The sequence below is a fragment of the Pristiophorus japonicus genome, chromosome 17, assembly GCF_044704955.1.
Source record: "Pristiophorus japonicus isolate sPriJap1 chromosome 17, sPriJap1.hap1, whole genome shotgun sequence".
NCBI lineage: Eukaryota > Metazoa > Chordata > Chondrichthyes > Pristiophoridae > Pristiophorus > Pristiophorus japonicus.
The window spans coordinates 127142914-127170900 of NC_091993.1; the positions used below are offsets into that span (position 1 = coordinate 127142914).

A 27987-nucleotide genomic window follows, 5' to 3' on the forward strand; every position below is an offset into this window, starting at 1 on the left:
GGTCGACATCGTGAATTTGAATAGCTTGGTTTGGAAGCTCTTGAGCACGGTGAAGTTATTTTGTGCTTGCCAGACAGCCGGCTGAGCTAAGTGTAATGTGAGGCATGTTAAAACCTGTCTGAACTTTTAATATTGCGAATTACAGCCTTAGTGCAGATGACGTGTGGGATTTATGCTGGAGTTGCTGCATTTTAAATTCATTATTATTGATCTTTTTTAAAAAGTAAGACACGCACTTGCATTGCAGAAACCATTTGGGAACATTTTCATTGCCCTGACTAGTCCCAATGAATTACTGTACAGCAGTCTCTAGACTTGTGTTTGAGATTCTAGGATGTTTGTTTATAGTGATAGCATCAGTTTGTATCGGACTTTTTGATTGAGGAAAATACATTGCTCTGGGGTTTATTTTGTTCCACCCCCGTGTCTGCAGACTGTGTTGCAGTGAGCTGTGACAGACATGGGAAAAGGTGCTCGGTGTACTACAGGAAGCTGTAATTGTTTTAAGGGGCATGGCAGGCAAACTGACCATGGTGCTGTGTTACCGAGGGCAATTGTGCCTACACTTTGTTTTAAATGGTGTGATTTTGCACTCATTAAGATAAAGGAAAGCCAAAGTTTCCGTTGAGCTGCGCTGCCGCACATCGGTCTGGAGTTCCCACACAGGCCGCTCACCGGCGTTTACATGGAACAAACCACACAGGCACGAAAGTTTGAATGGGCTGCTCCGCCAGTTAAAGGGGCCGCGCACGGGAAAAAAATGAGAAGGAACATTGGGGCTCGGGTCTTGCACCAGTTTCCGCCGCACACTTACTGAGTGAAATATGATGGGGGTTTGAGGCTGGTCTGCCCCGTGTGTCACCTGTGACATTTTCGCTTCCTGGGGATTGCTAATTCATGCTGGTTTAGTAGCTGTCGCTCCAGCCCACGAGAAGCAGGATTGATACTGCCCCAGATTGATTTCACACAGGACAGTTTCTAACAGAGGGCAGACGTCAGCCCATCAATGTTGGCTGGATTGAAAGCCATATTCCATTAGTGAAAGCACATTGTTACCCCACTACATCATCCAGTCTACAGATGAATGATTGTTTTTCTAAAAAAAAAGCACATCCAATAACTGTGACACTAATGAATACCTGTCCTTTAACAGCACTGTTTCCAGTCATCCAATATCTAATGAAAACTTACTATTTTGTCTGTGTTTTTGGTTGAGTGTTATGACTACATGCGCAGACTTGGCCCAGCAGGAGAATTCCTTGATAGTCAACCTCTGTTAAACTGGAGAGGCGTGAAGAGCTAAGACCTACAGATATCTTAAATAATAAAGCCTATGTTTTGAAATAGAGTACGAGTATTTGACTTGCCAAAAATCTTTGTTTTAAAGTACCATATCTATATAAATATATATGTATATATAACTTTTTTTCAGACATTTGAACAATAACCGAATAATCCTCCTGGAGCCCGGCTGTTTTGATAACCTGTCCAGCACCTTGCTCGTCCTCAAACTGAACCGGAATAAAATTGCTGTAATTCAGCCGAAGAGCTTTCGATTGCCTCAGCTTCAGTACCTGTAAGTAACTTTGTTCCTTTTACACTTTAAAGTGCAGACGCACATCTAGTTGGTTTTTGGTGACAAAAGCACTGCTAATGTTACAGCTTTAAAGGAGCTAGAGGCCAGAACCTTGATAAGAACACAAGAAATAGGAGCAGGAGTAGGCCGATCGAGCCTGCTTTGCCGTTTAATAAGATCGCGGCTGATCTGATCATGGACTAAGCTCCACTTCCCTGCCCACTCCCCAGAACCCTTTATTCCCTTATCGCTGAAAAATCTGTCGATGTCTGCCTGAAATATATTCAATGACCCAGCCACCACAGCTCTCTGGGGCAGAGAATTCCACAGATTTACAAACTTGGCTACATTACACTCGGTTCCTTTATCCAAGTCATTAATATAGATAGTAAATAGTTGAGGCCCTAGCACTGATCCCTGCGACACCCCACTAGTCACTGTTGCCAACTGGAAAATGACCCATTTATCCCGACTCTTTGACGGCAGAGCCTTGAGGTTTATTCTGACTGGCTTGAATGCAAGTTGGCTTGGCTGCTGGCAGGACCAAGCCTGTCTGTATTTTAAACAGAAAATGCTGCAAACTCAGCATGGCAGGCAGCATCTGTGGCGAGAGAAACAGAGTTATCGCTTTGGGTCGATGACAGTTGTGATAAAAGCTCATTAACCTGACAACATTAACTATCTTTTCTCCGTCTCTCCATAGACGCTGCCTGACCTGCTGAGTGTTTCCAGCATTTTCTGGTCTTGTTTCAGATTTCCAGCATCTGCAGTATTTTGCTTGTGTCTGAACGCAGGGAGTGCTATAATCTTGAGGGTACCCTGCAGCTTCTAAACTGTCAGCTGTGGCTCAGTGGGTAGCACTCTCGCCTCTGGGTCAGACAGTGGTTCAAGTCCCACTCCAGGAGCTTAGGCACATAAATCTACACTGACACTCCCAGTGCAGTGCTGAGGGAGTGCTGCAGTGCTGAGAGAGTGTAGCACTGTCGGATCGGTCATCTTTTGGATGAGACGTTAAACCGTCTGTTCTCTCAGATATAGAAACATAGAAAATAGGTGCAGGAGTAGGCCATTCGGCCCTTCAAGCCTGCACCACCACCATTCAATATGATCATGGCTGATCATGCAACTTCAGTACCCCATTCCTGCTTTCTCTCCATACCCCTTGATTCCCTTTAGCCGTAAGGGCCACATCTAACTCCCTTTTGAATATATCTAACGAACTGGCCTCAACAACCTTCTGTGGTAGAGAATTCCACAGGTTCACAATTCTCTGAGTGAAAATATTTCTCCTCATCTCGGTCCTAAATAGCTTACCCCTTATCCTTAGACTGTGACCCCTGGTTCTGGACTTCCCCAACATCGGGAACATTCTTCCTGCCAATTGAACCTGTCCAATCCCGTCAGAATTTTATGTTTCTATGAGATCCTCTCTCATTCTTCTAAATTCTAGTGAATATAAGTTTAGTCGATCCAGTCTTTCTTCATATGTCAGTCCTGCCATCCCGGGAATCAGTCTGGTGAACCTTCACTGCACTCCCTCAATAGCAAGAATGTCCTTCCTCAGATTAGGAGACCAAAACTGAACACAATATCCCTGGTGAGACCTCAGCAAGGCCCTGTACAACTGCAGTAAAACCTCCCTGTCCCTATACTCAAATCCTCTTGCTATGAAGGCCAACATGCCATTTGCCGCCTTCACTGCCTGCTGTACCTGCATGCCAACTTTCAATGACTGATGTACCATGACACCCAGGTCTCGTTGCACCTCCCCTTTTCCTAATCTGTCACCATTCAGATAATCTGCCTTCCTGTTTTTGCCACCAAAGTAGATAACCTCACACTTTTCTACATTATACTGCATCTGCCATGCATTTGCCCACTCACCTAACCTGTCCAAGTCATCCTGCATCCTCCTCACAGCTCACACTGCCACCCAGCTTAGTGTCATCTGCAAACTTTGTCCAAATCATTAATGTATATTGTAAATAGCAGGGGTCCCAGCACTGAACCTTGTGGTATCCCACTAGTCACTGCCTGCCATTCTGAAAAGGACCCGTTTATTCCTACTCTTTGCTTCCTGTCTGCCGACCAGTTCTCTATCCACGTTAATACATTACCCCCAATACCATTGCTTTTAATTTTGCACACTAATCTCTTGTGTGGGACCTTGTCAAAAGCCTTTTGAAAGTCCAAATACACCACATCCACTGGTTCTCCTTTGTCCACTACTAGTTACATCCTCAAAAAATTCTAGAAGATTTGTCAAACATGGGTGTAGAGATCCCATGGCATTATTTTGAAGAAGAGCAGGGGAGTTATCCCTGGTGCCCTGGGGCCAATATTTATCCCTCAATCAACATAAAAGTAGATTATCTGGTCATTATCACATTGCTGTGTGTGGGAGCTTGCTGTGCGCAAATTGGCTGCCGTGTTTCCTAGATTACAACAGTGACTACACTTCAAAAGTACTTCATTGGCTGTAAAGCGCTTTGAGACGCCTGGTGGTCGTGAAAGGCGCTATATAAATGCAAGCCTTCCTTTCTAAAGGCTCCCTTTAGCACTTTAATTTCTAGTTGGGAGATCCCATTTTGAGAGCATGACCTCCGGAGCCCCCCTCTCACTTTTGTACTTGCGTCAGGAGGTGCTCCTTCGGCTCGATGGACAGTGCCGAGTCTCGGAGATCAAACGCTTGGTTTAACTTCACTGAAGCCCGCGATCCTCAACTGACATAAGCAACATGTTCTCCTGGGTTTGCAATGCTGTTTTGTGTGGCTTGCACTATGGGATGCAGCCAAAGGAGGAAGTGCTGCGTGTGCCCCTGTAGTGTAGGCTGGGCTTACTGACTGCAAAAAATAATGATCTCTCCTTGCATTTTTAAGCAGAGAAGAATGTTACATTTGGATCGCATCGAACGGGAAGTGTTAGATTTATTACTGCGTTGACGGATTTATTTCACGTGGAAGGCAGTCAGTCTGGTAATCGTCCTGACGCCTCCAGATGTGAAGTATTCATTGGGCACAATACTTTGTCTCCTCTCAGTAAATTATAACTATCAAGAAAGCTTATTGGTGCGGGGAGATGGGTATCAGTGCTTGCCCTTGAAGTTGTCTCTGATCCTCCTGAAGTCTAACAGTAAAGCTCTTTCGTAAATCAAGCCCTCTTTGCACACAACCTGAACTGTGACCCTTTTGGCTTGGACAGCATGAATCAGGCCTGTCTCTGTAAGTGCAACTTTCTTCAATTGGAAAACCTTTTTGCCACAAGTGCCGTTTTTGTCTCAGTTCAGCTGTGTTTAAGAAAACAACTCCCAAGTAAGTGGAAAAACAAACAACCGAACTTGGGTAGGATTTAATTTACTCAATACGGTGTTTGTCAGCACACGGCCCTGGGGGAAAGGGGAGTCACACACTGTTACCAATGTGTACCTCTGGCTTTATCTGTTTCTGCTCCAAGATGCTAAGGGTATGTAGAAACAATTTTGAATGTGTAGAAATTTCTCCCAAAAGCTAGTGTGTGGGTTCTATTGCAGCGCACATTCATTCTCCTCACTTGCCAATCTGACGGGCTATTTTGAAATTACTCCTCAGATTTGGTCCCTTTTAAGAGCAAACATTTAATCGCCACGTGAGCTTACTTTGCACTTAATGTTTAAATAGGGAGCTAAAACGCAACAGAATCCGAGTTATCGAGAGCCTGACGTTTCAAGGCCTCGACACGTTGAAGTCATTGAAACTGCAGCATAATGGGATCCGCGAACTCAAGGACGGAGCCTTCTGGGGGCTGAAAGAAATCGAGGAGCTGTGAGTCCTTAGTTTTGTTAGCAATTCTGGAGTAATTGGATCCTGCCCAGCCGTTGCCCAAGTGGCAATTGAAATGCTGATGTTTGGAGTGTTTAAAAGAAAGAAAGTGTTTTAATACAAATGTAATTGTTAAAGCACTGGTACAAATGCGTTAACCTGCTGACTTCCTCGGACAGGGCAATGGCTGCCTTATATATCATATTATAGGGTGCTGGCCATGGCTCAGTGGGCTGCTCGCTCGCCTCGGGGTCAGAGGTTGTGGGTTCAAGTCCCACTCTAAAGACTTGAACACACAAATCTAGGCCGACACTCCAGTGCAGGGCTGAGGGAGTGCTGCACTGTCGGAAGAGTCGTCTTTCGGATGAAACATTAGACCAAGGCCCCGTCTGCCCCTCAGGTGGATGTAAAAGATCCCAGGGCACTATTTCAAAGAAGAGCAGGGGAGTTATCCCTGGTGTCCTGAGGCCAATATTTATCCCTCAATCAACATCACTAAAACAGATTATCTGGTCATTGTCATATTGCTGTTTGTGGGAGCTTGCTGTGTGAAAATTGACTGCCCCGTTTCCTACATTACAACAGTGACTATACTTCAAAAGTAATTAATTGACTGTAAAGCGCTTTGGGACATCCTGAGGTCAAGAAAGGCACTATAGAAATGGAAGTCTTTCTTTATCTGTGTAAAGTAATGTCGAGAAGCTGCACATTTAATGGAATATGGCTTTACATCATTGAACCTGAAGTCTGAGTCTGAGCCACGCAATCTTCGCCGCAATAGCTCAGCCTCGGTAGTGCTATGGCTTTCCAATAAGTTCACTTGGGGTGTGGGGTGGGTGTGTGTGTGGGTGGGTGGGTGTGTGTGTGTGTGTGGCGGGTGTGTGTGTGTGTGTGGCGGGTGTGTGTGTGTGTGTGGCGGGAGTGTGTGTGTGTGTGTGTGTGGCGGGAGTGTGTGTGTGTGTGTGTGTGGCGGGAGTGTGTGTGTGTGTGTGTGGCGGGAGTGTGTGTGTGGCGGGAGTGTGTGTGTGTGTGTGTGTGGCGGGAGTGTGTGTGTGTGTGTGTGGCGGGAGTGTGTGTGTGTGTGTGTGTGGCGGGAGTGTGTGTGTGTGTGTGGCGGGAGTGTGTGTGTGTGGCGGGAGTGTGTGTGTGTGTGTGGCGGGAGTGTGTGTGTGTGTGTGTGGCGGGAGTGTGTGTGTGTGTGTGGCGGGAGTGTGTGTGTGTGGCGGGAGTGTGTGTGTGTGTGTGTGTGGCGGGAGTGTGTGTGTGTGTGTGGCGGGCGGGAGTGTGTGTGTGTGGCGGGCGGGAGTGTGTGTGTGTGGCGGGCGGGAGTGTGTGTGTGTGGCGGGCGGGGGAGTGTGTGTGTGTGTGTGTGTGTGGCGGGCGGGAGTGTGTGTGTGTGTGGCGGGCGGGAGTGTGTGTGTGTGTGGCGGGCGGGAGTGTGTGTGTGTGGCGGGAGTGTGTGTGTGTGTGTGTGTGGCGGGAGTGTGTGTGTGTGTGGCGGGCGGGAGTGTGTGTGTGTGGCGGGCGGGAGTGTGTGTGTGTGGCGGGCGGGAGTGTGTGTGTGTGTGTGTGTGGCGGGCGGGAGTGTGTGTGTGTGTGGCGGGCGGGAGTGTGTGTGTGTGGCGGGCGGGAGTGTGTGTGTGTGTGTGTGTGGCGGGCGGGAGTGTGTGTGTGTGTGTGTGGCGGGCGGGAGTGTGTGTGTGGCGGGCGGGAGTGAGTGTGTGTGTGTGTGTGTGTGTGTGTGGCGGGCGGGAGTGTGTGTGTGTGTGGCGAGCGGGCGGGAGTGTGGCGGGCGGGTGGGGTGCGCGTGTGTGGAGGGGGAGAGAGGTGAGGTGAGATAATGGGGTCTTCTGACATTTACTATCTGAGCTCAGAAATGAACATGAGGCCTATAGAATTAGGCCAGAGCAAAGGAGTCACCATCTTTAGGGAGAAAATTGGAGAGAACCCCCACCCCTCACAACAAAATCATTAGCTCTGATACATTTCTGCACCATATAAAAAGTCAACAAAGCTTTAACTTGTACCCTGTGACAGCGTAACTTGTAGCAGCTTTGTCATCTCATGGAGTTAAAAAAACTATCTGGTTCACTACTGCCCTTTAGGGAAGGAAATCTGCCACCCTTACTCGGTCTGGTATATATGTGACTCCAGACCCACAGCAATGTGGGTGACTCTTAACTGCCCCCTGAAATGGCCCAGCGAGGCCCTCAGTTGTAACAAACTACTACAAAGAAATATCATGGACTGCAGCCGTTCAAAGCATCACTTTCTCGAGGGGCAATTGGGGATGGGCAATAAATACCGGCCTCGCCAGCGATGCCCACATCCTGTGAACGAACAAAAACATGTCTAGTTTAAAATGGCTGTAAGTAATACTCCTGTTGTCTGATAGCTTTTGAATCTAAAATGGGTACAAAGCAGCCTTACTGAGGAATGTACCTCAAATCAGCTCCGTGTTACAGTACAGTGCACTCCTTGTTCCAGTGGCACTGTGTAGTTATGCCTCGTCTGCCCCAGTAAGCAAAAGTTTTGGGTAATTTTTAGGAATATTTTGCAGAAATTGCAACCTTATTTGCATAAACTGCATCTCGATTTTCTATCTGAGCCGAAATATACTTTTGTTTGCTCAGCAAACTTAGTCAGTTTTATTTTGGGGCTGGCTCAGGAGAGCTGGTCTCCTCGTGACGTTTTGTTGCTAAAAAGAAAATATTGATAGTGGCGGCTAAGAAATGTTGGGGGAAACCAAACGGATGTTTCTTTCCTGTGTTGTAGGGACTTGGAGCATAACAACTTGACTGACGTGACCAAGGGCTGGCTGTACGGCCTTACGCTGCTGCAGCAGCTGCACCTAAGCCAGAACGCCATCGCCAGGATTGGCACCGATGCCTGGGAGTTCTGCCAGAAACTGACTGAGCTGTGAGTTCGTTTTGTTCTTTCCTGCGCCCCTCCCATTCTGGCCTCTTGCGCATCCCTGATTTTCGTCGCTCAGCCAATGGCGGCCGTGCCTTCAGCTGCCTGAGCCCTAAGCTCTGGAATTCCCTCCCTAAACCTCTCCATCTCTCTCTACTCCTTAAAAACAACCTTTTTGACCAAGCTTTAATATCTCCATATGTGGCTCGGTGTAAAATTTTGTCTGCTAATCGTTCCTATTCAGCACCTTAGAATGTTTTGCCACGTTAAAGGTGCTATATAAATGCATGTTGTTGCATAGTTAGTGATAAGATAATGATCCCTAAACTCCAGAACTTCACTCCTTGACAAAGGGGATAACAGCCAAATCAATAAAGATCTGGGACCAGTGCTCTTTCTCCGCCCCTATGGTGCGTTTGTTTGCACTGGTTACTTAATGCAGGAGTCACAGATTTAAAGTAATTTAACTGTGGGTAGAGGAAATCTTTCACAGTGTTCATTGAACTGGCCTGTGCAATTGTGCTATGTTCTCACTGGAGGTGTGTGTTTATGTATCTCTGATACAGACTACCACATGTTCCATCGCCTCCTGCCCGCCATCACTGTACTGTCCATAATCGTCCCATGCCGAGAACGTGCTTGGGGTTTAATCCATAATAGAAGTGTTGTTTAGAACCTCGGGTTTAAGTAAGAAAACACCAGTGGTTGCCACGCCATCTCTTGACTGCTTCCTCTGCATTTATATACCAAGTCATTTATTTTGGCTCATTTTGTGTGAATGTTGATCAGCTGCTACCAATCGTGCATTGCAGAAGGAGTCAACTGCAATTAAAAACTCTATCTGCCAAGTGTGGCCCCAGCACTGAAACGTAGAACAAGGTTTTGTTATTGTAGCACTCTGCGAAGGTGAAATAAGAAAAGTCTTGGAGCTCATCTAATCTCTGCTCGTCAGTGTAAACGCAACATTAGCTGCTTTCTTTCAAACTTATATAAATTGTAATAGCTACATTGAGATGCGGTGTATTATTGGTATATCCAGATTATATTGGTCGAGGAGTTGCTGTAATGGGATGGGAGCACTGTATTACAATGACAACTTATGTAGGAGTTTCTATCTCATTTATTTCAGAGACATGACCTATAATCAGATGACTCGTTTAGACGAGTCTACTTTCGTGGGCTTGAAATTGCTCGAGAGTTTGTACATGGGAGACAACCGAGTGAGTTATATCGCTGACGGAGTCTTTAGAGGCTTGTCTAACCTGCTGACGCTGTAAGTATACAGAATAATAAAAGGCATTGTACAGTAAAATCGGAAAACCAGACCACCGCCTCGCAAAAGGGATCAGAAGTGAGTCATTTATTCCCCGCCCAATAAACCGATCTCCATACACTGCACCAACCTAGCTGTATCTGTGAGCCTGCCAGTGAACAGCTTACAGTTCACATCCTGCGGTAGGACTGGAAGTCAGTGCGGGGGTGGAGAAGGATCAGAGGGGAGTTGAGGGGAAATGTTTTCACCCAGAGGGTGAAATGATGATGGTGGGGGTCTGGAACTCGCTCCCTGAAAGGGTGGTAGAGGCAGAAACCCTCATCGCATTTAAAAAGTACTTGCCTACGTACTTCAAGTGCCGCAACCTACAGGGCTACAGACCAAGAGCTGGAAAGTGGGATTAGGCAGCGTGGCTCTTTGTCGGCCGGCGCAGACATGATGGGCCGAATGGTCTCCTTCCATGCCGTAAATTTCTAACATTCTATGATTTGCATGTCCTCCATCTCAAAACCACTATCTCCCACGATATTGGGCAGTGAAGCTGTACTTTCTGCACCTTTTTATACACACATTGGTGGTCATTTGTGAAGTGTGTTTCTTTTTAAAAAAAAAAAGAATATTCCAGTGTGATGAAGTCCTATGTCTGTTATAAGGTGTATTTAATTCGCACATTTTTCACTTATGCTTATTTTGGTGAAAACTGGAAGAGTTGCCAAGTCCATAGGTACTCAAAACTGCTAGAAATTAGTGTAGAGCGACGCTCATTAGTTCCAACCCATCTGATGTAGCCAGCTTGCACAGGAAGGTGTTTAAAAATGGAGCCAGCGGAAATTGGTGCCGAGTTGCACAAAGGATGAGGTTGGCAGGCAGCTGATTGAACTCTCGCTTTATCTCTTGCCGTTGCACACTGCAGCGTCTGTTAGCATATTGTAAATGAATCCTCCCCACTTCTCTCGTATCATAGAAGCTGACGGCACAGAAGGAGGCTGTTCAGCCCATCGTGTCCGCACCGGCCAAAAATCCAGCTATTCCCACTTTGCAGCTCTCAGTCCAGAGCCCTGTGGATTACGGCACTCCAAATAAATATCCAAGTATTTTTTAAATGCGATGAGGGTTTCTGCCTCTACCACCCTTTCGGGCAGTAAGTTCCAGACCCCCACCACCCTCTGGGTGAAAACATTTCCCCTCAAACCCCCTCTATTCCTTCTACCAATTACTTTAAATCTATGCCCCCTGGTTGTTGACCCCTCTGCTAAGGGAATTAGGTCCATCCTATCCACTCTATCTCGGACCCTCATCATTTTATGCGCCACAATTAAATCTCCCTTCGGCCTCCTCTCTTCCAAACAAAACAATCCCAGCCTATCCGTCTATCCTCATAGCTAAAATTCTCCTGGCAACATCCTTTTAAATCTCCTCTGTCTCTCCCCTCCCCTGCCGCCCCCAGCCCAGACCCCACTGTGTTGAATTGCTCGACTGAGCTGATGTGCAAAATCAAAAGTCCCAAAATAAACTGAAATTGATGAAGTAACCTGGGATTCTCTGTCCTTCGAGTAACCTTTATTTGTGAAGTGATCGCAGCTGACCTGCTCTGGTTCAATGCAGCATAAAACAGGAGAAGAGTGAATTAAAGTGTGGTGCTGGGTCCTGAGGGGGAGGGGTGTAGAAAGGATTGCCTGTCGAGCTTCCTCGGCTCAGGGTCACCGCGTGTATTCACGTTCCAGGGCATTACTGATTAACGAGGCTCCAGCTATTCGTGCCTGTCCAACTGTGAGGAACTAGGAAAACTAACTGATCGGGGCAAGGGCGAAAGGGTGGAATTAATTTCTTTAGTCAGTGAAGTCAGAATAAGACTTGATAGGGCAGGGCTACGGACCAGGAGCTGCGAAGTGGGATTAGGCTGGATAGCTCTTTGTCGGCCGGCGCGGACACAATGGGCCAAAATGGCCTCCTTCTGTGCAGCAAATTTCTATGATGTAACTGTTTAAATCCTGTTTAAAGATCCAGATGAGTTCTATGCGCTTTGGTTAGAGTTTAGTGTTCACTGTAGTAAAGATTTGAAAGCTTGTGCTGATGTCTTTGCTCTTCGAAGACATAATCTGTGGCCATGACTTGCTTAGGATGCCACAAGGTGATGGGGCGAAGGCCTGCGACAATGTTCCCCTAAGGTGTGCAGGCATGTGGCCGTTCGCCAATCAGGAGGTCATTCACAGGCTCTTGCCACTGGAAGATGCTGCACAGCAAATTTAAAGGGACCACACGCGAACAAATAAAAAATGATAAGGAACATTGGTCAGTGGCCACAGTTCCTGACACGAGGAGGTTCTGTTCTCAAGGCACGAGGTGTTTCCCGGGATGGAATAATGTCCGGCACGTCGGTTTGGGCAAATGCCAAAGAGTGGGTCACCCGCTTGCTGAGCAATCTTGTATGTAATGTTTACAGAATGGGACCGAGAAATTTAAAACCAAAATGAAAATAACGCACAAACTATAAAAATAGGAGGCTGTAAATATAAGATAGTCACTAATAAATCCAACAAGGAATTAAGGAGAAACTTCTTCACCCAGAGAGTGGTGAGAATGTGGAGATTGCTACATGGAGTAGTTGAGGCGAATTACAGAGGTGCATTTATGAGGGAGCTAGATAAACACACGAGTGAGAAAGGAATAGAATGGAACACGGATAGGGTGGTGGGTGGAGCATAGACTAGTTGGGCCGAATAGCCGTATTCTGTGCTGTAAATTCTATGTCATTTTTTCTGTCAATGTACTGATATGTTGGGTTCCATGCATTCAGTTTGACGTGTGAGCTGTGTATTTGTAAATTGTGCACGGGACTGTACTGTTGCCAGATTTTTATTCCCTTATCGCTCAAAAATGTGATTATCTCCACCTTAAATATATTCAATGACCCAGCCTCCGCAGCTCTCTGGGGCATAGAATTCTACAATTGTTGCCAGATGGAGTATAATGTGGGAAAATGTGAGGTTATCCACTGTGGCAGAAAAAATAGTAAAGCAAATTATAATTTAAATGGAGAAAAATTGCAAAGTGCTGCAGTACAGAGTGACCTGAGGATCCTTGTGCATGAAACACACAAAGTTAGTATGCAGGTCCAGCAAGTAATCAGGAAGGCAAATGGAATGTTGGCCTTTATTGCAAGGGGGATAGAGTATAAAAGCAGAGAAGTCCTGCTGTACAACTGTACAGGGTATTGGTGAGGCCACACCTGGAGTACTGCGTGCAGTTTTGGTCTCCGTATTTAAGGAAGGATATACTTGCATTGGAGGCTGTTCAGAGAAGGTTCACTAGGTTGATTCCGGAGATGAGGGGCTTGACTTATGAAGATAGGTTGAGTAGGTCATGCCTGTACTCATTGGAGTTCAGAAGTATGAGGTGATCTTATCGAAACGTATAAGACAATGAGGGGGCTCGACAAGGTGGATGCAGAGAAGATATTTCCACTCATAGGGGAAACTAAAACTAGGGAGCATAGTCTCAGAATAAGGGGCCGCCCATTTAAAACTGAGATGAGAAGAAATTTCTTAGAGGGTTGTAAATCTGTGGAATTCTCTACCCCTGATAGCTGTGGAGGCTGGGTCATTGAATATATTTAAGGCGGAGATTGACACATTTTTAAGCGATAAAGGAATAAAAATAAAGGGTTATGGGGAGCGGGTAGGGAAGTAGGGCTGAGTCCATGATCAGATCAACTTATTAAACAGCAGAGCAGGCTCGAGGGGCCAAATGGTCCACTCCTGCTCCTATTTCTTATGTTCTTATGCTTGAAAGTATCAAAGGTGTGTTCTTAGAAAAGTGATAAACTTGGATTGATTGCTTTACCCTATCCTATTTATGAAAATGTAACCGCATCTTTGGCCCTGCAGTGATCTGAGGAATAATGAAATCTTCTGGGCGATTGAGGATTCAAACGGTGCCTTCGCCGGATTAGACCAACTGCGAAAGTTGTACGTATCTCGCACACTAAACCTACTGTGGCTCTCAAACTGGTGCCTTGCTTTTACATTAGGTACTTTTGTGCGCAGCCTTCTCCCTCTCCCGCCGCACTTTCCAGCAGTCTCTGCTGTATAATGCATGTTTGTAGATCTTGGGCAAAAGTAGGCTTCACACTTGAGTGTTTGGCCTCCGCAGTCGATGTTCTTCCCCTAATTTTTGTTTGATATGCGGCCTCTCAAATCTAAGGCTGCAATGATTTTTAAGTTAATCCATATTTACACAGCCACTAGCAGATCCCCCATGTCATTGCTCACATTAAGTTGAGCACTGCACTATTTAATAAAGGCAGGAACTTTATACAATCTAACATGCAGTATATTGTTCTGCTGCTAAGATGAAGCTGTGTATAATGTGACCTGCCCTTTTGAAGGCTGTATGGTCCAAAGTAACAAATGGACACATCCTGAGGTTCAATACAGGCTGCGGTGCAGTACTGAGGGAGTCATGCGCAGGGAACGGTAGCATAGTGGTTATGTTACAGAACCAGTGATCCAGAGGCCAGGACTAATGATCCGGTGACATGAGTTCACATCCCCCCCCATGGCAGCTGGGGAATTTAAATTCAGTTAATTAAATAAATCTGGAATAAATCGCAAGTGTCAGTAATGGTGACCATGAAACTACCGGATTGTCGTAAAAACCCATCTGGTTCATTAATGTCCTTTAGGGAAGGAAATCTGCCGCCCTTACCCGGTCTGGCCTATATGTGACTCCAGACCCACAGCAATGTGGTTGACCCTTAACTGCCCTCTGAAATGGCCCGGCGAGACACTGTACCAAACCGCTACGACAAAGTCAGCACTGTGGGAGCACCTTCACCACACGGACTGCAGCGGTTCAAGAAGGCGGCTCACCACCACCTTCTCAAGGGGCAATTAGGAATGGGCAATAAATGCCGGCCTTGCCAGCGACACCCACATCCCATGAACGAATAAGTAAAAAAAATTCGAACTGGGGCCCCCCGACTGCGCAGCTCTCTGCTGGTCCTTCGCAGTCTAGGATCGGCTTTTTTCAAGGGTAAATTTTGCGCATGCGTGGAACTGTGAATGGCCACGCAACCCCTTAACGCGGCCGCACGCCAAACAAAAATTAGGAGGGGTGAGGGGGGGGGGGCGGGCATTGACTGCGGAGGCCAAACATTCAAGTGTGAAGCCTACCTTTGCCCAAGATCTACAAACATGTATTTTACAGCAGGGACTGCTGGATTGAGATTTAGAGATGAGAATCCCGACCGAATTTCCCCTTCCTCGCCCGGGCGCAGGAACCAAACTGTGGCACTCAAACTGCTGCTCTGGCCCAGATCTGTTCTTGGTGAGAAACTGCAGGGATGTTTAATGTTCGTGCAGCGTCTGTTTGTCTAAATACATGGTTTTTTTGCCTCTTGGATTTGGCTGCAGTATGTGTCCAAGACCCAGTTCCCAGTGTTGCAGTTGGATCCATTGTTATGGATATATTTGTCTGTAGGTGTACCAAGGAAGACTTGTTTAATCGGCCTCAACTGGAGTATTGTGTCCGATTCTGGGCACCGCACTTTAGGAAGGATGCGAAGGCTTCAGAGAGGGGGCAGAAAAGATTTACAGGAATAGTCCCAGAATGAGGAATTCCAGTTACGTGGATAGACTGGAGAAGCTGGGGTTGGTCTCCTTTGAGCTCAGATGGTTGAGAGGAGATTTGATAGAGATGTTCAAACTCATGAAGGGTCTAGACAGAGGAGATCGAGAGAAATTGTTTCCATTGGCGAAACGTGTCAAGAACCAGAGGGCACAGATTTAAGGTGATTGGCAAAAGAACCAAAGGCGACATGAGGAAACCGTTTTTTTAAAAACAGCGAGCGGTTAGGATCTGGAATTCACTGCCTGAAAAGGGGGGGACGGAGGGGGGTGCGCGTGGAGGCAGACTCAAACGTGGCTTTCAAAAAGGAATTGAATAAGTACCTGAAGGAAAATCATTTGCAGGGCTATGGGGAAAAGGGCTGGGGAGTGGGACTGGCTGAAGTGCTGTTGCAGAGAGCTGGCACGGGCCGAATGGTCGTCTATGCTGTAACCATTCTGTGATTGTAATGGCACAAACTGCAGGGGGTGACTCCCAGAGTCCAAACTGGAACAATAAAAGAACAGTTAGCGTAAAAGGGTGTCTGGAAGCCTGCTCTTTGTAATGTACTCTCACTGAGAGGAGGAGTATAATTTGGTAATTACTCTTCCGTTGTCTGTAGGATCCTGCAGGGAAGCAAAATAACATCCATCACAAAAAAAGCATTTTCTGGGCTGGAAACACTTGAATACCTGTGAGTATCCACCTCGAAACACTCCTCAATTATGCATCAATGCCATTGCCTTGCACCCGGATAAAATACAGCACCAATTAGAGTGGGAATATTATAAATGGTTGCTGGAAGTCCCACATTTCTAATTGCCACATGCTAAATAATTCTGTAAGTGAAAGATTGCTATGCCAGATTTTAATTCCTCATGGTTGCAATCTGGGCTCTGTGGTGTACCAATCATTTGACTGATGGTGTGGCCCTGAACTGGCTGTGTTTATCGAGCAGAGAACGCAACGGGCACCTTTCTGTGAGCTATGCTCATTTTGTGTGTGTCTGTCAGGAGGCATAAGTGTTTACAAGTTCTGGCCCTTCAGCAGAGAAAAAGTTTGAACTTTGTTCAGTCATGATGCACATCAGAATATGGACTGCAATGCTCCCTTTATTGGTTTACCTGTTTTTATCTGTTTTTTGCCTCTCCTAGGAGATCACATGGCTCTGGTTGGGGTGGAGTGTAGAATGTTTCAGTGCAAGGGGTGTCGCAGTTGTGTTGATTGGGCTGGGTGCGCTTTACCTTTCTGCCATTGTTCATTGGTCTTTATGTAACCTTCAGAGCTGCTGACCGAGGGCCGTGCGACTCTTTGTCGGCCGGCGCGGACACGTTGGGCCGAAATGGCCTCCTGCGCTGTAAATTTCTATGTCTGCGCGCATGTGTGGTTTTTAACCATCAGAATTTAGATGCAGATTTGACTGCGTTCAAAATGGGTTAACTTTTAACTTTTTCTGATTTTTAAAAAGTGCCTGGTCCTTTGGTCGTTATTCTGGTTAAATATTCACTTGTTCAGATGAACAGATCCCACGGGCACTATTCAAAGAGAAGTGAATTTTTCCAGAGTTCTGGCAAAACCACCTTCCCTCGAGCAACAGCATCAATAACAAAATATCAACAAGTTCATTACTGTATCTGGGTGGGGATCTTGCTGTGCACAGAATGGTTGCTGAACTTCTGCATGTTACTGCACTTCAGAAATGAATCATTGTGTGTGAAGTGCTTTGATATGTACAAACACTCGTGTTGCTTTCACCGTCTAGTTTTTAAACAATTTGACTTTTTCTTTCTTTTAGAGATTTGAGCAACAATGCCATCATGTCTATTCAAGAAAATTCTTTTTCCCAAATGAGCCTGAGGGAGCTGTGAGTATTTCAAATATGCGAGTAAATTAATCAGTGCTGCATGAGGTAATTTAATTAGAAAGCCTTTTCCTGGATGAATGCACTTCTCATTCATGTGTAAAGCCCTCTCCACTGATTTCTCTGTGATGCTGCTCGTTTATTGCGAGTTGTAGGTGGGTGGGGGGGGGGGGGGGGCGCTCTACATACATATGAGAAATCTGGAGTGATGTCAGCAACCCAGGAGGCTTTTGGGTGAGTGTGTGTGAGTAGCGACTGCTACTAAAATGAGAAATGGTGAGCAGGTAAATGAAAGGAAATGCTTCAGCTGCCTCCTTGTGCAGTCCACCACATCCTGAGGTTCAAGTGGGATAATTGCAGTCTTGACGTTCAGCGGTAAAGGTGGCCGGGGGAGGGGGAGGGCACCCCGTTGCTTGGGTAATATGAACCCTGTAATTGGCAAGCTTTAGAAAAAAGGGCAGCTGTGACATTTACCGTTGCTTGTTAAACTGTCAAATTACATTGTTGGAATCTGTGTCAAGAAGGGCGAACATATCGTGCACCCTGAAGTTAGGCAATGGGAGGCGAACGAATCATAGAATCATAGAAACATAGAAATTTACAGCACAGGAGGGGTCCATTCGGCCCATCATGTCTGTACCGGCCAAGAAAGAGCTATCCAGCCCAATCCCACTTTCCAGCTCTTGATCTGTAGCCTTGTAGGTGCACATCCAAGTACTTTTTAAATGCAGTGAGGAGTTCTACCTCGACCACGCTTTCAGGCAGTGAGTTCCAGACCCCCATCACCCTCTGGCTGAAAGGAGTTCTCCTCAACTCCCCTCTAATCCTTCTACCAATTACTTTAAATCCATGCCCCATGTTTATTGACCCCTCTGCTCGGGAAAATTGGTTCTTCCTATCTATTGTGACTGCTTAATGTGCTCTTCTGTAACTCTCCCCGTTATCTGAGTGGAGACATTAATCCATTTATTTTAAGCGGGTTACGGTCTCCGCTAAATAGCAGATGTAATATTTCAAGGCTTCGTTAATTTTGCCAATAGGGGTTGCTGGAGCCACGGGTAGGTTGACTCACGAGTGAGATTTGGTCAGCTCCACGCACATAGGGACAGGAGGAGACCATTCATCCCCTCAAGCCTGTTCCGCCATTCAATTAGATCATGACTGATCTGTGACCTAACTCCTTTTACCCGCCTTGGTTCCATATCCCTTAATACCCTTACTCAACAAAAACTATGAATGGGATGCCGCCAATGTTCCCATTAATTTTTTTTTGGGTGCACGGCCTATTCAAAATGCAGCACGTGCGCGGATTTTACTGTTGAAAAGCCAGCTGCGCGGGAGTTCCAGAGCACGACATGTCCGCGCAGCTTAAAAGGCACATTGGAAGCAGCTCCTGTCTTGTCCACAGTTCTGTACACTTGTTATTAGTACTATGTATTGGGGAAACGATCATTCGTTTTCATACAAAAAATGTATTGTTCAGATTCACCACTACCTCCTCGAAGCAACTAAGGATTTGGGCAATAAATGGCCCCCTTGCTGGTGGCTCCTCTCCCCTCGCTTTCCCCCCCCACCCCCCACCACCTGACCCCCTACGAAAGTAAAAGCCCATAGGATCCAGGGCAAAGTGGCAAGTTGGATCCAAAATTGGCTCAGAGGCAGGAAGAAAAGGGTAATGGTTGATGGGTGTTTTTGTGATTGGAAGGATGTTTCCAGTGCGGTTCCGTAGGGCTCAGTACTAGATCCCTTGTTTTTTGTGGTATACATCAATGATCAAGACTTGAATAAAGGGGGTATGATTAAGAAGTTTGCAGATGATACAAAAATCAGCTGTGTGGTTGATAATGAAGAAGAAAGCTGTGGACTGCAAGAAGATATCAATCAACGGGTCAGGTGGGCAGAACAGTGGCAAATGGAATTTAATCCAGAGAAGTGTGAGGTAATGCATTTGGAGAGGGCTAACAAGGGAAGGGAATACACATTAAATTGTAGGATACTGAAGTGTAGAGGAACAAAGGGACCTTGGAGTGCATGCCTGCAGATCCCTGAAAGTAGGCCAAGTAGATAAGACATACGGAATGCTTGCCTTTATTAGCTGAGGCATAGAATATAAGAGCAAGGGGGTTATGCTTGAACTGTATAAAACACTGGTTAGGCCACAGCTGGAGTACTGCGTGCAGTTCTGGTCACCGCATTACAGGAAAGACGTGATTGCACTGGAGAGGGTACAGAGGAGATTTACGAGGATGTTGCTGGGAGTGGAGAATTTTAGCTATGAGGACAGATTGGATAGGCTGGGTTTGTTTTCCTTGGAACAGAGGAGGCTGACGGGAGACCTCATTAAGGTGTATAAAATTATGAGGGGCCTCGATATAGTGGATAGAAAGGGTCAACAACCAGGGGGCATAAATTTAAAAGTAATTGGTAGAAGGTTTAAAGAGGATTTAAGGGGAAATGACTTCACCCAGAGGATGGTGGGGGTCTGGAACTCACTGCCTGAAAGGGTGGTAGAGGCAGAAACCCTCGCCACATTTAAAAAGTACCTGGATGTGCACCTGAAGTGCCGTAACCTACAGGGCTACGGACCAAGAGCTGGAAAGTGGGATTAGGCTGGATAACCTCTTGTCGGTCGGCGTGGACACGATGGGCTGAATGGCCTCCTTCTGTGCTGTAAACGTCCATGATTCACCCCAATCATGATGAATTTTTATTAATGATTGCAGTCTGCTTCCACTGATATTGCTGGAAGAATGCTTTATCTCTTTCAATCTTTAAGTACAGTGGTGTATATCATAGAATCACTAGAAGTTCGCAGCACAGAAGGAGGCCATTCAGTCATCGTGTCCATGCCGGCCGACAAAAAGCTATTCAGCCTAATCCCACTTTCTAGCTCTTGGTCCATAGCCCTGTAGCTTATGACACTTCAAGCGCATATCCAAGTACTTTTTTTACATGCAATTAGAATTTCTGCCTCTACCACCCTTTTAGGCAGTATGGGCCCAAGTTTCCACGTGATTCGCGCCTGATTTTTAGAAGCAACTGGTGGAGAACGGACTATTTTAGAAATCACATTTCTCCACATTTTTTTTTCTGCAGTTCTAGTCAGGTAGAACAGTTCTAGTTTAGAACAGAATTTTTTCTTCAAAAGGGGGCGAGTCCGGCCACTGACGCCTGATTTGAAAGTTTCCACAGTGAAATTGTACTCCAAACTAAAGTAGAATGGAGCCAGTGAAGATTTTTGTAGAACTGAAAAAACCTGTTCTACACATTAAAAAATCAGGCGCAGGTTACAAATTAGGCGTCCAGAACGAGGTGGGGGGAAGGGAACTCATTAAATTCGACAATAAATCCTTATTTATACTTCTATAAATATTATACAAATAAATCCAACCTGAATAAACATTTATAAGCCAAGAAAAGATTAAATAAACCATCTTCCTACCTGTGTGAAAGTGCTTTAGCCAGGGAGAATTCTGCAGCCGTTCGTGCCGCTGAGTGGGGGGAGGGGGGGGAAAGCCGTTCGTGCCGCTGAGCGGGAGGGGGGAGGTTGGGGGGGGGGGAAGAAAGCCATTCGTGTCGCTGAGAGGGAGGGAGAAAGAAAGAGAGAGAGATAGATCGATCAGCCAGGGCTAGGGGCTGCGTGCTTCGGGCCCCTCCCACACAGTTCGGCACCTGGAGCTACTGCACTTGCATGCCGACTGTAGCGCGCATGTGCAGAGGTCCCGGCGCTGAAAACAGTGCCGGGACCTGGCTCCGCCCCCCCACAGCTCGTGCTGGCTGCGCCGAGGGCCAGAGGACCTGTAAGTAGGTGGAGAATACCGAGGATTTTTTTAGGCGTCATTTTAGGCGCGAAAAACGGGCGCCCAGCTCGGAGGGCCGCCCGTTTTTTTTCTTGTGGAAACTTGGGCCCTATATTCCAGCCCACCAGCCCACTGTGTATTCACTGTTCAAGTATTACATAGAGTACACAGCACAGAAACAGGCCATTCAGCCTAACTAGTCTGTGCTGGTGTTGCTATATTCGCTGCTGATGCTATGTATTTGCTCTGCAGTATATTCACCGCTTATCCCCTGCCATATTGCCCATTGCTACAGGACCCATCACTTGCTGTTGCATGCTGTCTCACCGGAGTCATGCCACCTGTACTGTGCTTTGTGTAACAGTCATGTTCTAAACTAAGTGCAGTCTGAAAAGCTTCCTGTATTCACAGCCGTGTATCTAATTCTTCGTGGTTGCAAGTTCCTGAAGGCTTTTCATTTTTATTTGCTATCCTGCAGAGGTCTGAACACGTCCAGTCTCCTGTGCGACTGTCAGCTGAAGTGGCTGCCTCGGTTTCTGGTGGAGAAACAATTTCAGCACATGGTCACTGCTCGCTGTGCGCATCCTTTGTGGCTGGCAGGGAAAAGCATCTTTAACGTTGACGCAGCAGACTACATTTGTGGTTTGTATAATTTGTGTTTATTGTGACTTAATTCATGGGTGCTGTGACTGGTAGATGCCTGTCTGCCTCGTCTTGTTGTGTGATGGTTTATTTTTCACGCTGTTTGTTGCTGAATCTGCAAAGTTAAATGAAAGTGTCATTCAGTGGAAAGTGCAAACTGGGCTCAATAACAGCTTGTGCATATGGTGTAACTTGTTACAAACATTTGGAGTCTGGAGATAAAAGGGACTGGAGATTAGATGTCCATTTGATTTTACTGTATATGGGGAACTTGTGAACTGTATACAGTTGATTAAACTTTTGAGGGTGTACAGATGACTTTATGGACCTGAGATTGTGGTCGGAGGCTTCCCGCGGCCGAATGTCTCCAAACCGCAAGTAAAATCCATACTTAACGCACTTTAGGAAAAAGGCAGAACAGATTTATGAGAGTGGTTCCAGGGATGAGGGACTTCAGTTACATGGAGAGACTGGAGAAGCTGGGGTTGTTCTCCTTAGAGCAGAGAAGATTGAGAGAGATTTGATCGAGGTATTCAAAATCATGAGGGATCTGGACAGAGTAGATAGAAACTGTTCCCATTGGCAGAAGAGTCGAGAACCAGAGGTCACAGATTTAAGAACCAAAGGCGACATGAGAAAAAACGTTTTTACGCAGCGAGTGGTTAGGATCTGGAATGCGCTGCCTGAGAGGGTGGTGGAGGCAGACTCAATCGTGGCTTTCAAAAGGGAATTGGATAAGTACCTGAAGGGAAAAAAATTGTAGGGCTACGGGGAAAGGGCCGGGGAGTGGGAATTGGCTGAGGTGCTCTTGCAGAGAGCTGGCACGGATACCAAATGACCCCATACCTATGAAGACTCTCACTCCTGGGCCTGCATGCATAAAGGCGTACAGTTTTGGTCTCCGTATTTAAGGAAGGATATACTTGCATTGGAGGCAGTTCAGAGAAGGTTCACTAGGTTGATTCCAGAGATGAGGGGGTTGATTTATGAGGAAAGGTTGAGTAGGTTGGGCCTATACACATTGGAGCTCACTTAAGCTCATTTTAAAAGGTTTTTGAATGTTTAAATGATTTTTTTTAATTATTTAAATATTTATTTAAAGCCTTGTGCTGGTAAAAGAAGGCATTTTGCCTGCTGTTACCTGGCGCTAGAGTTTTGTGCTCATTCGCTGGGCAGTAGTTGGGCAAATAGCCTGACTCTGCCCCAGCGAATGTCCATTTCATGCCGATTCGGACAATCTGTCAAGCTGAAACTTGAAGGCAGGTTCCAGGTTTTCGCACATGCTCATCGCATCCGCACTTACAACCGCGTATGCTGTCATGGGCCCCGGAGAAGCCGAGCGTATATATTCCCTAACCTGCAGGAACTATTATTTGTGTACAAGGGTTAATGTTAATGTCACTCAGTGCTGGTAATTTCAGTGGCTTCCCTTCTGTGAACCTTTAATTCCCAGAATTAGTTGATGATGATATGCAGCCGTGCACTAAATTATGAGGACATGTTGCACAGACTGGGCTCATTAGGATAGATAGAGAGAAACTATTTGCTCTGGTGTGGGGGGGGGTGCTAGGCCATTTGATGTTTGTTATGAAGCACTTCTTCACACACACGGTCGTGGAAATCTAGTATTCCCTTCCTCCAAACAGCTGTTGAGGCTGGAGAAAACTTCAAAAACTGAGATTGATGTTGGGTAAGGGTATTAAAAGGTTGCAGAACCAAGGCGGGTAGATGGAGCTGAGATACTGATGAGCTATGATCTAACTGAATGGCTGAATGGAGGGGAGAGGCCATGGAGGGATCTGTAAACAAGTATGAGAGTTTTGAAAACGAAGCGTTGCTTAAATGCTAAACTCTTGCTGCGATTTGCATTTTCCGTGACATCGGCGAGTCCCTGCGATGTGTTTTTCTTCACTCTGCAGATGCATTCCCGAAGCCGGTGATCACCGCCCACCCCGAGACCACGGTGGCGCTGCGGGGGATGAACATCAGCTTCACCTGCACGGCCGGGAGTAGCAGCGACTCCCCCATGGTGGCCGCGTGGCGGAAGGACAGCGAGTCGCTGTACGACGCCGAGATCCAAAACTACTCCAGCCTGCGCGAGCAGGACGGCGAGTTCGTCGAGTACACCACCGTGCTGCGGCTGCGTAACGTCAACTTCACGGACGAGGGATGCTACCAGTGTGTCGTCACAAACTACTTTGGCTCCAATTACTCCAACAAGGCAAAGCTCACCGTGAATGGTAGGTGGGTCTGCTTGCAGCGGGGTGCACAGTCTGCCACCACTTAAATCACTTCTTTTCATTTTGCTCCATAATCCTGCACGTAAATACAGGTGTCCATTATCAGTCGTGAGAGTTATATTAATACCCCAAGGGAATCTGACCGTAATTCCAGTCGCTGGTGTCGGTCAGCTTTACAAATTGCGATTTAAGTAAAACCTATAACTAGCCGTACAGTCAGTTTATAGTAATTTTGTTTTAAATAGTATTTTTCACAGATATTTATTGTCTCTCATTCGTGTCCAGCAACCCAGAGCCTTCTCCGGCCCTCTCTCTCTCTGTCCGTCGTCCCCCTCTCTCTCTCTGTCCGTCGTCCCCCTCTCTCTCTCTCTCCGTCGTCCCCCTCTCTCTCTCTCTCTCCGTCGTCCCCCTCTCTCTCTCTCTCTGTCCGTCGTCCCCCTCTCTCTCTCTCTCTGTCCGTCGTCCCCCTCTCTCTCTCTCTCTCCGTCGTCCCCCTCTCTCTCTCTCTCTCCGTCGTCCCCCTCTCTCTCTCTGTCCGTCGTCCCCCTCTCTCTCTCTGTCCGTCGTCCCCCTCTCTCTCTCTCTGTCCGTCGTCCCCCTCTCTCTCTCTGTCCGTCGTCCCCCTCTCTCTCTCTGTCCGTCGTCCCCCTCTCTCTCTCTGTCCGTCGTCCCCCTCTCTCTCGCTGTCCGTCGTCCCCCTCTCTCTCTCTGTCCGTCGTCCCCCTCTCTCTCTCTCTGTCCGTCGTCCCCCTCTCTCTCTCTGTCCGTCGTCCCCCTCTCTCTCTCTGTCCGTCGTCCCCCTCTCTCTCTCTGTCCGTCGTCCCCCTCTCTCTCTCTGTCCGTCGTCCCCCTCTCTCTCTCTCTCTGTCCGTCGTCCCCCTCTCTCTCTCTCTGTCCGTCGTCCCCCTCTCTCTCTGTCCGTCGTCCCCCTCTCTCTCTCTGTCCGTCGTCCCCCTCTCTCACTCTGTCCGTCGTCCCCCTCTCTCTCTCTGTCCGTCGTCCCCCTCTCTCTCTCTCTCTCTCTCTGTCCGTCGTCCCCCTCTCTCTCTCTCTCTCTCTCTCTGTCCGTCGTCCCCCTCTCTCTCTCTCTCTCTGTCCGTCGTCCCCCTCTCTCTCTCTCTCTGTCCGTCGTCCCCCTCTCTCTCTCTCTCTGTCCGTCGTCCCCCTCTCTCTCTCTCTCTCTGTCCGTCGTCCCCCTCTCTCTCTCTGTCCGTCGTCCCCCTCTCTCTCTCTCTCTGTCCGTCGTCCCCCTCTCTCTCTCTCTCTGTCCGTCGTCCCCCTCTCTCTCTCTCTCTGTCCGTCGTCCCCCTCTCTCTCTCTGTCCGTCGTCCCCCTCTCTCTCTCTCTCTCTCTGTCCGTCGTCCCCCTCTCTCTCTCTCTCTGTCCGTCGTCCCCCTCTCTCTCTCTCTCTCTGTCCGTCGTCCCCCTCTCTCTCTCTCTCTGTCCGTCGTCCCCCTCTCTCTCTCTCTCTCTGTCCGTCGTCCCCCTCTCTCTCTCTCTCTCTGTCCGTCGTCCCCCTCTCTCTCTCTCTCTGTCCGTCGTCCCCCTCTCTCTCTCTCTCTGTCCGTCGTCCCCCTCTCTCTCTCTCTGTCCGTCGTCCCCCTCTCTCTCTCTCTCTCTCTGTCCGTCGTCCCCCTCTCTCTCTCTCTGTCCGTCGTCCCCCTCTCTCTCTCTGTCCGTCGTCCCCCTCTCTCTCTCTGTCCGTCGTCCCCCTCTCTCTCTCTGTCCCTCGTCCCCCTCTCTCTCTCTCTCTGTCCGTCGTCCCCCTCTCTCTCTCTGTCCGTCGTCCCCCTCTCTCTCTCTGTCCGTCGTCCCCCTCTCTCTCTCTGTCCGTCGTCCCCCTCTCTCTCTCTCTCTGTCCGTCGTCCCCCTCTCTCTCTCTGTCCGTCGTCCCCCTCTCTCTCTCTGTCCGTCGTCCCCCTCTCTCTCTCTCTCTGTCCGTCGTCCCCCTCTCTCTCTCTCTCTGTCCGTCGTCCCCCTCTCTCTCTCTGTCCGTCGTCCCCCTCTCCTCTCTCTCTCTCTGTCCGTCGTCCCCCTCTCTCTCTGTCCGTCGTCCCCCTCTCTCTCTCTGTCCGTCGTCCCCCTCTCTCTCTCTCTCTCTGTCCGTCGTCCCCCTCTCTCTCTCTCTCTCTGTCCGTCGTCCCCCTCTCTCTCTGTCCGTCGTCCCCCTCTCTCTCTCTGTCCGTCGTCCCCCTCTCTCTCTCTCTCTCTGTCCGTCGTCCCCCTCTCTCTCTCTCTCTCTGTCCGTCGTCCCCCTCTCTCTCTCTGTCCGTCGTCCCCCTCTCTCTCTCTCTCTGTCCGTCGTCCCCCTCTCTCTCTCTCTCTGTCCGTCGTCCCCCTCTCTCTCTCTCTCTGTCCGTCGTCCCCCTCTCTCTCTCTCTCTCTGTCCGTCGTCCCCCTCTCTCTCTCTGTCCGTCGTCCCCCTCTCTCTCTCTGTCCGTCGTCCCCCTCTCTCTCTCTGTCCGTCGTCCCCCTCTCTCTCTCTGTCCGTCGTCCCCCTCTCTCTCTCTGTCCGTCGTCCCCCCCTCTCTCTCTCTGTCCGTCGTCCCCCTCTCTCTCTCTCTCTCTGTCCGTCGTCCCCCTCTCTCTCTCTGTCCGTCGTCCCCCTCTCTCTCTCTCTCTCTGTCCGTCGTCCCCCTCTCTCTCTCTGTCCGTCGTCCCCCTCTCTCTCTCTGTCCGTCGTCCCCCTCTCTCTCTCTCTCTGTCCGTCGTCCCCCTCTCTCTCTCTGTCCGTCGTCCCCCTCTCTCTCTCTCTGTCCGTCGTCCCCCTCTCTCTCTCTCTCTCTGTCCGTCGTCCCCCTCTCTCTCTCTCTCTGTCCGTCGTCCCCCTCTCTCTCTCTCTCTCTGTCCGTCGTCCCCCTCTCTCTCTCTCTCTGTCCGTCGTCCCCCTCTCTCTCTCTCTCTCTGTCCGTCGTCCCCCTCTCTCTCTCTCTGTCCGTCGTCCCCCCTCTCTCTCTCTCTCTGTCCGTCGTCCCCCTCTCTCTCTCTCTCTGTCCGTCGTCCCCCTCTCTCTCTCTCTCTGTCCGTCGTCCCCCTCTCTCTCTCTCTCTGTCCGTCGTCCCCCTCTCTCTCTCTCTCTCTGTCCGTCGTCCCCCTCTCTCTCTCTCTCTGTCCGTCGTCCCCCTCTCTCTCTCTCTGTCCGTCGTCCCCCTCTCTCTCTCTCTCTGTCCGTCGTCCCCCTCTCTCTCTCTCTGTCCGTCGTCCCCCTCTCTCTCTCTGTCCGTCGTCCCCCTCTCTCTCTCTGTCCGTCGTCCCCCTCTCTCTCTCTGTCCGTCGTCCCCCTCTCTCTCTCTCTCTGTCCGTCGTCCCCCTCTCTCTCTCTGTCCGTCGTCCCCCTCTCTCTCTCTGTCCGTCGTCCCCCCTCTCTCTCTCTGTCCGTCGTCCCCCTCTCTCTCTCTGTCCGTCGTCCCCCTCTCTCTCTCTCTCTGTCCGTCGTCCCCCTCTCTCTCTCTGTCCGTCGTCCCCCTCTCTCTCTCTCTGTCCGTCGTCCCCCTCTCTCTCTCTCTCTCTGTCCGTCGTCCCCCTCTCTCTCTCTCTCTGTCCGTCGTCCCCCTCTCTCTCTCTCTCTCTGTCCGTCGTCCCCCTCTCTCTCTCTCTCTCTGTCCGTCGTCCCCCTCTCTCTCTGTCCGTCTGTCCCCCCTCTCTCTCTCTGTCCGTCGTCCCCCTCTCTCTCTGTCCGTCGTCCCCCTCTCTCTCTCTCTCTCTGTCCGTCGTCCCCCTCTCTCTCTCTCTCTCTGTCCGTCGTCCCCCTCTCTCTCTCTCCCGTCCGTCGTCCCCCTCTCTCTCTCTGTCCGTCGTCCCCCTCTCTCTCTCTCTCTCTGTCCGTCGTCCCCCTCTCTCTCTCTCTTCTGTCCGTCGTCCCCCTCTCTCTCTCTCTCTCTGTCCGTCGTCCCCCTCTCTCTCTCTCTGTCCGTCGTCCCCCTCTCTCTCTCTCCTCTCTGTCCGTCGTCCCCCTCTCTCTCTCTCTCTCTGTCCGTCGTCCCCCTCTCTCTCTCTCTGTCCGTCGTCCCCCTCTCTCTCTCTCTCTCTGTCCGTCGTCCCCCTCTCTCTCTCTCTGTCCGTCGTCCCCCTCTCTCTCTCTCTCTCTGTCCGTCGTCCCCCTCTCTCTCTCTCTGTCCGTCGTCCCCCTCTCTCTCTCTCTCTGTCCGTCGTCCCCCTCTCTCTCTCTCTCTGTCCGTCGTCCCCCCCTCTCTCTCTCTCTCTGTCCGTCGTCCCCAATACTTCTCTCTTCTCTCTCTGTCCGTCGTCCCCTCTCTCTGCTCTCTGTGCCGTCGTCCC

At 48.7% G+C, this 27987-nt stretch overlaps 1 protein-coding gene across 3 annotated transcripts in view; it reads left to right on the forward strand.

Annotated features, from left to right (window-relative positions):
- lrig2 (leucine-rich repeats and immunoglobulin-like domains 2) overlaps positions 1-27987 on the forward strand; it is a 199331-nt gene that overhangs the window by 149549 nt on the left and 21795 nt on the right. For 2 of the 3 annotated variants that reach the window (XM_070859264.1, XM_070859262.1), the window contains exons 5-13: positions 1433-1576; positions 5233-5376; positions 8149-8292; positions 9416-9559; positions 13447-13527; positions 15789-15860; positions 16962-17030; positions 21306-21469; positions 23389-23709. In XM_070859264.1, coding sequence (XP_070715365.1) covers positions 1433-1576; positions 5233-5376; positions 8149-8292; positions 9416-9559; positions 13447-13527; positions 15789-15860; positions 16962-17030; positions 21306-21469; positions 23389-23709 — 1283 coding nt within the window. The remainder of the gene's footprint in view (positions 1-1432; positions 1577-5232; positions 5377-8148; positions 8293-9415; positions 9560-13446; positions 13528-15788; positions 15861-16961; positions 17031-21305; positions 21470-23388; positions 23710-27987) is intronic. The other variant, XM_070859263.1, reaches the window with a different exon arrangement.